Consider the following 13063-nt stretch of genomic DNA (forward strand, 5'->3'; position numbering starts at 1 on the left):
TTTTTCTTGTGGTCCAAAATAAGTGATTTTTCCAGATTTCAAGAATGAATTAATTATTTTTTTCCTACATTGTCCTTGAAGTAAATGGTGTTGGAATATGTGTTAGGAGTATTTATGTGAGATAGTAAAGGTTAATATGGTCAATTCCATTGCTAATTAATGCTAAAAGGTGAATTTCTTAATTTGTGTGAAAACATCCAAAAAATCACTTATTTTGGACCGGAGAGAGAGTATTGCATTGGATCCCATCTGGTACTGTCCTCTGTTCTGTCTTTTGGGTTTTTGGATCAACAGTCATAGGATTCAAATTCAAGTGCCCAATTATTGAGTTTTATTTCTTCAAATTTGCCCTCCTATATTTTCTTTTCAACCTATCTTCTGAACGGATGTAATGTCTCGACTGTGTTCGATTAAATTTGTACCTTAAATAAATGTGTAAAGAGTCTTTATTTGGACGATGGTATAAAATTTTATAGACGTTTTTCTTTTGGAAATAGTTTTACATGGCAGTTTTTTTTTTGGTAATAAAAGATTTATTCATCAAAACTAAGAGTTATTACAGCAAGAACTCAGTCTAGGCCACATAGGGCCTAGACTGTCTCTTTTTAATACATGAAAAGTAAAAACGGGCGGAACAGCAAAGATTTGCAAATTACAAAAAGTGTCCAGGCTGCAACCATTTTTTGCTAACAGGTCCGCTACTCCATTAGCCTCTCTAAAGATGTGATCCAGCTGAGGATCATTCGCCATCCGTAATAGGTACCTGCAATCATCAATTAAGTTTTGGTAGAGACAGTTGTTAGATTTTAGGAGGTTTAATAATTCCAAACAGTCCGTCTCTATTACTAGTGGAAGGAGCTTCTTAGTTAGAGCTAGTTTGACTCCGTGAAAGAGAGCTAGGATTTTCATGTAGATGTTGGTGGCATATTTAAATCCCATATTGAAACCCAAGATCCAATTCCCCCCTTCGTCTCTAAACACTCCACCTATTCCCCTCACTCCTGGGTTGTCCACACAGGCACCATCTATATTGAGTTTGAAGTAGTTTGGGTTAGGAGGTTCCTATTTTACATAAATGAATTCTTTTACAGGTTTTAAGCGGTTATTTTTTGCCATATAGAGGAATTCAATGGCCCTACTAATGGGTTGGTGTTTGTTAATGGGTGCTATATTTTTTCCAAATAGGGTTCCATTCCTAAAGTTCCATATATGCCATAGGAGGAATGGGAGAAAATCTGCCCAACGAAGAAGATTATCAAAAGGCTCTTTTGACAAGAGTTTTTTCTTAAGCCAATTTTGGAGTGTGTCTTTTCCCTTGGGATTATGGGAGAAGGGGTGTTTTGTATTGATTTGATACCAGATCTGCCTAGAGTAATTACATCCGAAGAAAATATGCTCTATGTTCTCCGTTCTCTGTTGCAAATATTACAAGTATCTTCTTGGAAAATTCCTATCTTTTTTAGCATCTCTTTAGTGGGTAGCCTATCCCAAAAAATAGTCCACAGGAAGAATTTCAATTTATTTAAAGAGTTTCTTTCCTAAATCCAGGCTAAGTTTTTAGGGTTGCCCGTGCAATCCGAGACAGCTTCATATGCAGCTTTGATTGAGAAGAAGTTGTGGTTTGTGGAATTCCAAGTGTAAGAGTCCCCAAAGGGACCAGTTTGTTTTATGTATGTGCAATTAATTTTGGAGACTATGTCCGGGGTAGTTCAAAGGATAGGTTCCTGAGGTCAAACTTTCCATTTATAATGAGGCAGGATAGTTTTTTGTCAAGCTCCCCAGCTTGAATAGGACCTTGGATGGATTCCCTAAGAGTTCCTGATTGATTAATCCATTTGTCCTGCCAGAGATTTATGGCTTTTCCATCTCCAATTAAGCATTTAGTGTTAGCATTACGAATTTCATTGCCCTTTTTTATAACTTTCCACGTGTGGGAACCTATATTCAAGCTCTTCCTGTGGTTGTATTTACTGTAGATAGTTTTAGCCCATAAGTTTTCCTTCTCTTCCCTGTACCTCCACACTAGTGCTGCATTGAAGGAGGAGTTTTCCATATGGGTGTTAGGAATTCCTAGACCCCCTTGTTTTTTAGGCATTGTAACTATACTCCATTTTATAAGGTGGCATTTCTTCTTTTCCTCCGTGCTACCCCAGAGGAAATTCCGCTGAATTGAGTCAATCTTGTTGAGTATTGTTTTGGGGAGGTCATAAATTTGCATGACATGGTTTGGAATTGCGGCTAGGGTGGCTTTTATGAGGGTTGTCCTACCTGCCATACTTAGGAATTTTGTTTTCCAGCCAGTTAATCTGTTGTTTAGTTTATCCAGGATAAACTGGAAGTCCTTTTTTGTGGGATTAGTGCTTGTCATAGGGAAGCCTAGGTATTTTCCGAAGTTTTCAGTATAATTCATGGAAAAACATCTGCTTATGAGGTCTTCTTGGTTACTAGGAGTATTCTTTGAGAACACAATTTTTGACTTGTCAAAATTAATAGATTGACCCGAAGCGTTGCAAAACTTGTTGATAGTGTCTATGATAGAGCTATAGCCTTTTTGGTTGGCTTCAGCTAGGAGAATGAGGTCATCAGCGAAGAAGAGATGTGAGAGTTCCGGGCTTTTGGGGCTAATTTTTATTGGGGTCCATCTGCAGCAGTCTATTTCGTGGTCAATTAACCTAGAAAATATTTCCATGCAAATGATAAAGATGTATGGGGATAGGGGGTCCCCCTGTCTAATACCCCTGGATGGTTCAAAGAACTCCGTTCTAGATCCATTAATAAGGATAGCGGTTGAGGTGGTGGAGATGCAGGACATAATGAGTTTAATAAGGTCCGGAGGGAAGTTCAGGGAGATTAGGGAAAATCTGACAAAGGACCATTCTATTTTATCGAATGTCTTTTCTAAATCTATTTTGATCATCATTTTTGACTTATTCCCTTTAGTATTCTTGAAGTGATGAAGTACCTCATTAATGATTAGTGCATTATCCGCAGCCCCTCTCCCTTTTATGAAGCTAGTTTGGGTAGGATGAATCAGGGTGGGCAGGAGAGATTTAATGCGGTTTGCAATAATCTTAGTGACGACTTTATAGGCCGTATTACAAAGGCTTATGGGTCTATATTGTCTAATTGTTTCAGCATTTTCACTTTTTGGGATTAGACATACTAGTGAATTATTCATACTTTTAAGCATCTTTTTCCCTGTTTTTCCCTGAGAAGGAGTCCTGGCAAAATTTTATGAGAAATTTGCTAGTCTCTTTTCAATATTTCTGATACAGAACCGGGTGGAGGCCATCCGGTCCCGGAGATTTGTAAGGTTGAAAAGAATCTAGAGCCCTCCTAATTTCTGCTGTAGAGGGGATGCTACTAAGAAAAGTGTGATCCTGATCCTTAATAGTGGAGTAGTAGGAGAGATGGGTATTATTAAGAAGGGATTGCTTAAGATCTGTGGTGTAGAGATTTTTGTAGCAGTCAGTAATATGGACCTTGATGGCTTTTTGTTCTTGGATCCAATTACCTGCTTCGTCTCTTAAACAAATAATTCTATTTTTCCTCCTCCTTTGCATGGTGGTAATGTGAAAAAAATTTGTGTTCGCATCACCGTCCTGGATCCATTGAATCCTGGATTTGAGCTTCCAAAATTCCTCCTCTTGCCTGAGTACAATATTATACTCATGAAGGAGATCATTTTCCAGATTTATTAGGAATTGGCTATGGGGGTAGTTTTGGGAATTCTGGATTCCATTTAATCTAGCCAGTAATTTGCTTTTCCTTTTGAAAATATTACCAAAGGTGTTTTTATTCCAGTCGAAAGCTTTTAGACAAAAGTTTTCTATGGCTTTAGTGATATTAGGTTGGTGCGACCAAGAATTTTCAACTAAAGCTCTGAACGTGGGATGTGACAGCCACATAGTCTCTATTCTAAATATATTATTACCGGTAGAGAAGCTTTTAAAAAATTCAATCTTTATTGGGCAGTGGTCCGAATGGCTTCTAATTAAATGTTTCACATTTGCGTCTTGGAATAGTTCTAACCATTCTGTGTTTGCAATACATCTGTCAAGCCTTTCCATAATAATGATTTTACAATTTTTGCTCTTATTAGTCCAAGTGAATCTTGACCCTTTAAAACCTAAGTCCACAAGTCCACAGTTATTCATACAGTCCAAAAATTTAGATATTCTATTATAGTTAATAGGAAGACCACCTAGTTTTTCCGATGCACAGGTGACTTCATTAAAATCTCCCGCTACTAGCCATGGACCCTTAAAGTTTTTAGCTATTGTTTTTAAATTTTCCCAAAGTATTAAACGTTCTTCCATAAGATTACTAGCATATATAACAGAACATAACCATTTTTTTGTTGAGTTTCGTACCATTACCATGGCGTGTATCTCCTGATCCGTTCCTCCAATTTGATCGACCATCGTGTCTCCATTGTTCCACATGAGCACAATACCTCCCGAGTTCCCATTAGCCGGCATTTGGATTAGGCTAGAGTACCCGAAATCATGAACCAATACATGGTGGTCCTCCATTTTTGTTTCCAGCAATGCTACTAAACTAGGACGATGATAATCCAGCATAGCTCTAAGCGCTCTTCTAAAGTCAGCACTGTTTGCTCCACGACAGTTCCAAATAATCATATTCATGCTAATGTTTCTAGTTGATACACCCCTATCCTGGCTACTTGAGGAGTTGTTGTCGTTCCTCATCATTTCCTGTTGTGTCCAATAGTGAGTGAACATCGTTGGTACTAGCACCACTGCATGTTGGTAGATGCTCGGTGGATTCACCTTCCTTATAGAGATAGAGCATTTCCTCAAATCCACTGGGCAACTTAAGATGAATCTTTTTTCTCTTCTTGCTTGGAATGCCATTGTTTTTGGGTATCTTAATACTCCGTGCTCCACTATTCTTTCTGTTGGAATTTCTTCCTCTTCTTCCCCCTTTTCCATCACATTCTGGTTCTGAGTTAATGGGGTTGTAGGTATTGTTAGGGTTTGGTTCGATCCTTGGAGGGTTGAGGGTGGTATTACTGTGTGTGTTTGGTTCGACACTTGAGGAGTGGTGCGTGGTGTTGTCCTGGGCAAAGGGGTCGTGTGTGTAATGATGTTGGGTTGAGATAGTGGTTGGGTTTGGGCAGAAAGGGAGTTGGGGAGTGGGGTTTGAGAGTTTGCATGGGGAGGGTACATTGGTAGGTTCGGATTGTGCATGAGGAGAGTGGGGTGTTGGTAACCTACATGGGAGCTCCAAGGGGATGGATGGGGACCCATATTCATGTGCATGGGCTGCTGGGGACTCAACCATGGACGTATCATCACATTGTTCAAACCTAGTTGCATTCCTTCCGTCACAATTTGGGCCAAGTATGAGGGATCCCCTATTTGTATTATGAGATCCCTCCCTTCTAGTTGAAGATTGATGTTGAGTGCATGTCCCATTAAGCCCCATTCCAGCCAAGATTGGGGGACATGATCCGGTTGTATTGGCCTGGTGGTGAAGATCATTGGTGTTTGGGGTTGTGGTGGAGATTGAGGCCTCATCCAAACGTTTCTCCTTGTCCGGTTGTACCTTCTGTTCTGATTGAGGGGTAACCTTGGCATCATGCAAGCTTTTCTTTTTCAAGGTTTGGTTTGTTGAGACTTTGGGTTTACTATTGTTTGATGGAGAAAAGCTTCTGGCCGTAATATTAGAGTGAGGGTCAACGTGAGGGACTAGAGATTTGTCTTTCCTAGGGGTTGAAGGGTCTTGTGCATTAATGGTGTTGTGACTTGATGTTGACCTAGTTTGAGTTTGATTTGTACTAGGGATATGTTGTGTGATTTTGGCCTCATTCATAGGCAGGGTGGGTAATGTTATATGTGGGCTGCCTAGGTTATGCATTAAAGAGGGTATAGAGCTTTTTGTAGGTATCTTAGGGTCTATGTCCATGCCTTGTAATTTGTTCTTCTCAACCGTCAAACTAGATGAGGGAGCTAAGGGGCAGGCTATAGGGGTTGATGTCTTGTGAGAGTTATTGCCCAAGGGGCTTTGTGAGTTATGGTTTGAGTTAATGACTCCTATATTAGTAGTATCAATATCCTTAGGGTAAAGGCAAGGAGTGGAGTTATTAATGAGATGTAGATGTGCATAGTCATTAGGTACCATGTTGTTTTCTTTTTGGAGTTGGGCTATAGGTAAGATTACATCGTTAGCTGTCGTTAACCTTATGTCCATCATGTTCTTGTTGTCCTCAACAGTAATAGATTGCTTTTGTCCTGCCTTTGTTTCAGCCTTTTGCCATTTTTGGGTACTGGGGTTGTTCTTAGGGATAGTCATTGTCCTATGTTTGTCCAAATCGTTTCTGGGAGGGTTTTGGGCTATTTTTTTATTTTTCTTTTAGTGTGAGACTATTGTCCATTGGTTTATTTCTTGGGTTAGTGTATCTACCATGTGAGGCTTAGCCATGGGGTTGGAAGAACTTGCTTCCTGAACCTCTACTGGTTTTGGTAAATGATGAGGGCAATTGTTGACGTTATGGCCAAGTCTGCCGCAATTCGTGCATAAGAGATTGAAGCCCTCGTAGCAAATTTGTTGAATATGCTTACCAATCACAATAAAGGTTTTAAGGGGTTTTTCAATAGGTACCATAACACAAAGACGAGCATCAATGCGTATTAGCTGTCCCAGCTTCTGTCCAATTTTTTGAAGGATCTCGTAGTCATAAAATTCTGTGGGTAGTTCTGGAAGCCTTGCCCATATAGCTGAGTAAGTTAGGGCAGCTTTAGATGCTACGAACCTAGGCTCCCATTTTCTTACTGTAAGAAATTGGTTACCTATGAACCATGGACCTTCATGAAGGGCCTTGTTATAATTTTCCTCTTTGGTAAATTTTATTAGATAATAGTCGCATCCCAAGTCTATTAGGGATAGGTATTCAATTGGTTTCCATATAGCATGGAGTTTTTTTTGGAGAAATTGGTAGCCTATTCTCCTCCCAAACATTTTGATAATAAGAGCGTTTGACCAGTTCTTATATGTATGATCCTTGTCCGATGAGGTAATGGGTATCAAGAGTTCCGAGTTAGGATAGTTGTTTGTTTCATCCTCGTTTACATAGGAGGCCATATTTGTTTGGACTGTGACTTGGCTTCCTTCAGGTTCCTTATAAGCATCGTTACCCGCTACCAAGGTGTCTAGGAAAGTCATCCTCTTAGTCGTGTTTGTTATGTCTTTTGATTTTATTTCAGTTTTTGCCGAGGGAGTTTCTTTGCTTATCTCCATGTTCATTGGGATAGGATTAGTGATGGAGGAAACCAGATTTATCCCTGTGGTTACACGCTCGTCTGGTGCATGCTGTGATGAAATCATATTGACTAAGTTATTTTTGGACATGTTGTTTTGGTCCGGGGGATTCTCTTCATTGGTGTTCATCAAGTCTAGAGGAGAGATTTTGGGAAGCTAAGAGTGGGAGTAGGCAAGTGTTTTAGAAGTGGGAGAATGGAAAGGAGAAGAGCTCTTCTTCTAGAGAGAAGGAGGAGTATTTCTCTCTAACCTATTGTGTGACTTACACACAATGAATACTGGAAAAAATATATGGCAGTTCGAATTGTATTTATAATGGAAAAAATATTTTTTAACATCAATGAATTTTTTGTTGGAGAACAAGTTTACTTCACTTAGTATTTGCAACAAATTATATTAACTCATTCTAATTGTGTGGTAATTAATATGAGGCTAAAATTAAAAACTGCTAATATATAGGATAATGTTTCATTGTTTTTTAATTTTATCTTCTTCAATCAATCTAAAGTATTATAAAAGTACGAAATTTTAATGCAAAATCGATCGACCTTTTAATCATTTAAAAATAAATATTACATTGGAAAAAATTATCGTTTAATTATTATTTTTATATGTAGACCAATAAAATTAACTGAAGTTTTGACTATTTTATCTTTTCTATTTGAACTATACAAGAACTCCTAATATTAGAAATTTAGTTACAGCGAGATTACTTGTATAAGTCGGATAAATTATTTTTCACAAGAATTTATAATTTCTAGGGATTGTTATTTCGCCTAGATAACAATACTCCAGGTGACATTAGAAGTCTTCCACTTTAAGATACCAAGAAACGGAAACGTAAACCAAATTGTACAAAAACACATTTAGGGGCTCACGATTATTTTAGATCGCTAAAATTTTAAAGTTTTAAGGTTGGCAATATTAAAATATTAGCTATGTCAAGTTATTCTTTTATAAGAAATGTTAATAAAATACTTATCAAAATTGTTGTCATAGAGATTTGTGGTCGCTCATAGTGTCGATAAATCTAACTACCGGATATGTATTACATGTAATTGCAAACAAATATCAAATTTTGAGCAAAATAAAGTACCAACCTTTATTTATCACAATTAATATTTTTTGGCTAATAGATGGATCAAATGGTATAGTTCATTAGTTGGTAGCTTGGAGGATTAAAAACATGACTCTTGCTTTCCAATTGGTTGTTTTTGCATTAATTGCTACTTCATTCGAGTCTACCTAGAAAGTATGGTCAGAGAACCTAAATATATCCCTAATGAAAGTCCAAAATAGGGTATTTGCGGAGCATAGATCTTCTTTTATTAAGTTGGATAAATGTGATTAATGCTCATCATTTTTTTAGAAATTTGATTTTTTTAACTTTATATTAAATAATTCAGATACTTTTGTGAATAATATCTATGTAATTTTATAATCTATAAATCATTGACATAAAATACACGCGCAACGGGCGTACTTTAAGGCTAGTCATTATAAATTTATGAAAAGTAATATATTACTCCCACTTATCCAATTTATGAGTCACATTTCAGATTTTGAGAATCAATTTTTTTTAACTTTGATCATGAATTCGGACATAAAACTTTTTCATTTTCTAAAATATAAACGTACGTATTTGAAAATTACATAAAACGTATTATAAGTCACAATTAATAATTTAAAATATTTAAAACATATATAGAAAAATCACAATAGAGAAAATCTCTTATTACTTTTGAAATTCGAAAACCACTATTAAGACGAAAAGAGTACTTAGGACTCGTTTGTACGAGCGATAAGGGATAATTAATCCTATAATTAAATTTGAGATGAATTTATCCCAAGTTTTGTTGGGATAAAATCGTAGTATAACTAATCCCGAGATTAGTTATTCCGGAATTATAGTATTTTTTTTAATCCTTATGGGAGGGTGGGATAACTAATCCTAGAAAAATTAATCCTGAAATAATTAATCATAAGATAACTTATTTTCCTACCAAACGACCCCTTAGTTGTTAGCCTCCTATCATACAAAAACAAATAACTTGAGTCTGGAATACAAGTAAAAATTGCACGGGGCGCCCTATTTGATCGCCCACATTTAACCTATACCATTTTTTTTAAAAGTTTTAACCTGTACCCACTTTTTGAACTACTTCAGCCCCCTTTCTCCTCCTCCTTCTCCCCCTTCGTTTTCTTCTTCATCTTCTTCTTCTTTCTTCTACTGCTGTTGGTGCTGCTATGAAACTTCAGTTCATGGGGATGATTGTCATAAGTATATTTATTAGATTATTTAAAAACAAATTACAAATAAAACTATTAAACGAAGGAAAAATAACTAGAAATTATATATATGAAGAGGAAGTTTAGCGAAGAACAGGTTAATCTTCTTGAACAGAGCTTTGAGGACGAACACAAACTGGAGACAGAGAGGAAGGACAAGCTTGCTTCTGAGCTTGGCCTTGATCCTCACCAAGTTAATGTTTGGTTTCAGAACAGGAGGGCACGTTATAAAAACAAGAAACTGGAGCAGGAATATTCTAAGTTAAAGACTGAGTATGACACTGCTATTGTTGAGAAATGTCGTCTTGAATATATAATTTGAACTTTCTCCATTAATAATATAAAACTTCAGCTAAAACATGCTGAAGTTAAACAAATAAAGAACAAAACTTCAGCTACTAGAATGCTTAAGTTCAGCAATTACAAATAAAAACTTCAGCCAACACTAAGTTTACGTGAAAAACTTCAGCTAAAACATGTTGAAGTTCAGCAATTACAAACAAAAACTTCAGCAAATAGAGAACAAAACTTCAGCTACTAGAATGCTTAAGTTCAGCAATTACAAACAACAATTTCAGCAAATAGAGAACAAAACTTCAGCTAACAAATAAAAACTCCAGCACACTTGGTTCAGCAATTTTTGCTACTTCAGGCCCGTCTACTAGAATGGTGAAGTTTGCGTGATTGCCTTTGCTACTTCAGCCCCGTATGCTGAAGTTACACGAAAAAGTGGGTACGCTTGCAATTTTTTTTTGCAAAGCGGATATAAGTTAAAACGTGACCCAAAAAGCGGGTATAGATACAAATCCCCCGGAATACAAGGATCGACAAGTCTAATTATTTTCTATATGAATATAAACCATTAATAAACTAATTTTTTTAATTTTTTTAAATAAAAAATACATATTTAAAAACTATATGAATTGTACTTTAGATAAGAAACTTTAAAGTTGAAATATTTAATAAAAGCTTTTTAACGATGTGTTAATCATGGAAAAGGAGTTTGACCAGGGGCGGCTCTACATAATATGGGGCCTAAGGAGAAAATTAAAAGTGAGGTCTTAAATTTTTAATTATTATTTTTAACTCTTATAATTTATCAAAATCTTAAGAAGTTATAATCAATTTTAATTATTGCTGATGTCTAACCAATTTGTTTAATCACTCTTGTGTTATCATGTTGAACTTTATTGATTTAGTTTTGAAAAACTTTTTCTATTGAGACAACTGATATAGAAATTGTTAGCGTAATTGAATTAACACCGTCTACCTGATTGAGTTTGTAATTAGAGTATTCTAGCCTGTTTGGCCAAGTTTCTCCAATCCTAGAAGCACTTTATTTTCAAAAAAGTGCTTTTTTCAAAGTTGATGTGTTTGGCCAAGCTTTTGGAAGAAAAAAAAGAGTGATTTTGAGAAGAAGCAGAAGCAACTTTGGAGAAGTAGAAAAAAGTAGTTTCTTTTCAAATGCACCTTTGAGAAAAATACACTTAGAAACAATTTTTAAAAGCTTGACCAAACACTAATTGCTGCTCAGAAGTGATTTTCAAATTAATTAGCCAAACATAAACTGCTTCTCACCAAAAGTACTTTTGAGAAAAGCACTTTTGAGAAAAATTACTTCTTAAAATAAGCTGATTTTGCAGCATGGCCAAACAGGCTATTCTTCTATTTATACAGTTTATTTAGCACTTTTAAATATTATGTTTTAAGAGTCATTCAATTTTTTAGGACGAATTTTAATAATTACTTATCAAGGTAACTTGAAAAATATCTACAAAGGGGACCATGAATACAATATTACTTCACACATATTCACTTAATAAAATGTTAATTAGATTCACCTTTACTTAGGTTGGCTAACCATCTTACATGTCTATCGTGCTAGCTTAACTCTATGATCTGTTGTCTAGCAAGAAGTAGTCAATGTCTACACTCTACAATATGTAGCTGAGAACCCAATTCTAGTTCATATAGGACATACTAATTAATGCATTTCCATTAACAGGTATTAAGCACAAATAATTCACCTCTTAAACATAATGGACAAATAATTTGCGGCTTAGTACTACAGGAGTCACATGCAGTCTTAAATAACCATGAATGTGTTGCTGGCCTGTTTTAGAATGTCTTGTTGTACGTGTGGAGAGAAGCTGATTATGTAAATTTTGTTTATCTTTTACTTTGTAAAAGTAGATGAATGAATTAGATAATATCGTATCCTAAGAACAAAAATAAAATATAAGATCACATTTTCAGAAGACAAATAATTAAAGGTTGAATGTGTTTGACCAAATATATAAATCTTTGATTCAAATAATTAAATTTGTACAAATAAGGGCTAATTTTATCTAACAATAATATTTTAGATCTTAGTATTACAAGAAGCAATAGATATCAAATGGATTCGGTCGGAGAGTAGAAGTATCACGTGATAAACGTTCTGGAAAATCGGGAATAGCACTGTAGCATGCAATATTTAATGAACAACAATAAATGACATTAAAGTAAATAGGAAGAATGATTCATTCAATAAAGAGTGGAATAAATGGACCTTCTCCCTTGACAACGATTGACAGATAACACCTCGAATGATCGAGGATCTCTTGGATCTGATGGTAAAGTGTAGACAAGAATTGCAGTGAAAAGGTGATCTTTGTCTCAAGAGAGTGCCGAATCTTTTTAGTCAAAATGACTTTTTTACAAATGAATCTCACATGCCCCCTATTCTTATTTTTTTTTCTATTTTATATGGGACATGTTACTAGGAAACCCTAATAGTACAAGTGCAGAGACTATTCACTTAAATATTCTCTTTCGTATCCTATCTTGAAAACTAGCCGTTACAGCTTTATCAACGGCACTCGACCTCGACCTCGACCTCGACCCTTGTTGACGCCTTGATTATGGCTCTCGTCGACTCTTCGACCACAGGCCCGTGTGGCTTCTCGGACCATCTTAATAATTGACGATTTGAGAGTTCTTCCCGTAATGTTATCTTGACCTGAATATTCTAAGGGCGGATTTCGACCCATACAGTTAGTCCCTCCACTTATTGAGGCCGGCCTTAGATGGGCTTGATGAGCGGATTCTGTTCATTGCAGTCGAAATGATCGGGCGAGTTGAGCGGGCCGTGATGATTGTGGTAAACTGCAACGTGGCCCTTCGTGAGCCGCGAATCTCGGACGCTTCGTTTCATGGTCGGTTTGTTGGAGTTGTGTTGTCCATGAATCAGGGTGACGTTATGATGCCATGCGTCACCATGATGCGTATTCTCGATGTGTTGCTTCATTTTATGTGTGACTCCTGATTGGACCTACCATTTTGGTTCTGGTGCCGGTAGTGATGAGCCAATTTTTCGGTTCTGGTGCCTGAGTCGAAACCCCATATCCCCTTCTTTTTCTCCCATCAATGTGCACTTTTCCCCTCTATTCCAGCGATTCCCATCGTTTTTAATCCTCCATTGGTTGGTATTTCTTTCTCTTTTGTTAAA

The 13063-nt window shown here is 36.4% G+C and overlaps 1 protein-coding gene across 1 annotated transcript; it reads right to left on the reverse strand.

The window, feature by feature from the left end:
- Positions 6379-7350, reverse strand: LOC109230131. Its single transcript, XM_019395658.1, has one exon. It carries the CDS (start codon positions 7348-7350, stop codon positions 6379-6381), a length of 972 nt encoding a protein of 323 aa, XP_019251203.1.

The sequence above is a fragment of the Nicotiana attenuata genome, chromosome 7 (assembly GCF_001879085.1).
Source record: "Nicotiana attenuata strain UT chromosome 7, NIATTr2, whole genome shotgun sequence".
Lineage (NCBI taxonomy): Eukaryota > Viridiplantae > Streptophyta > Magnoliopsida > Solanales > Solanaceae > Nicotiana > Nicotiana attenuata.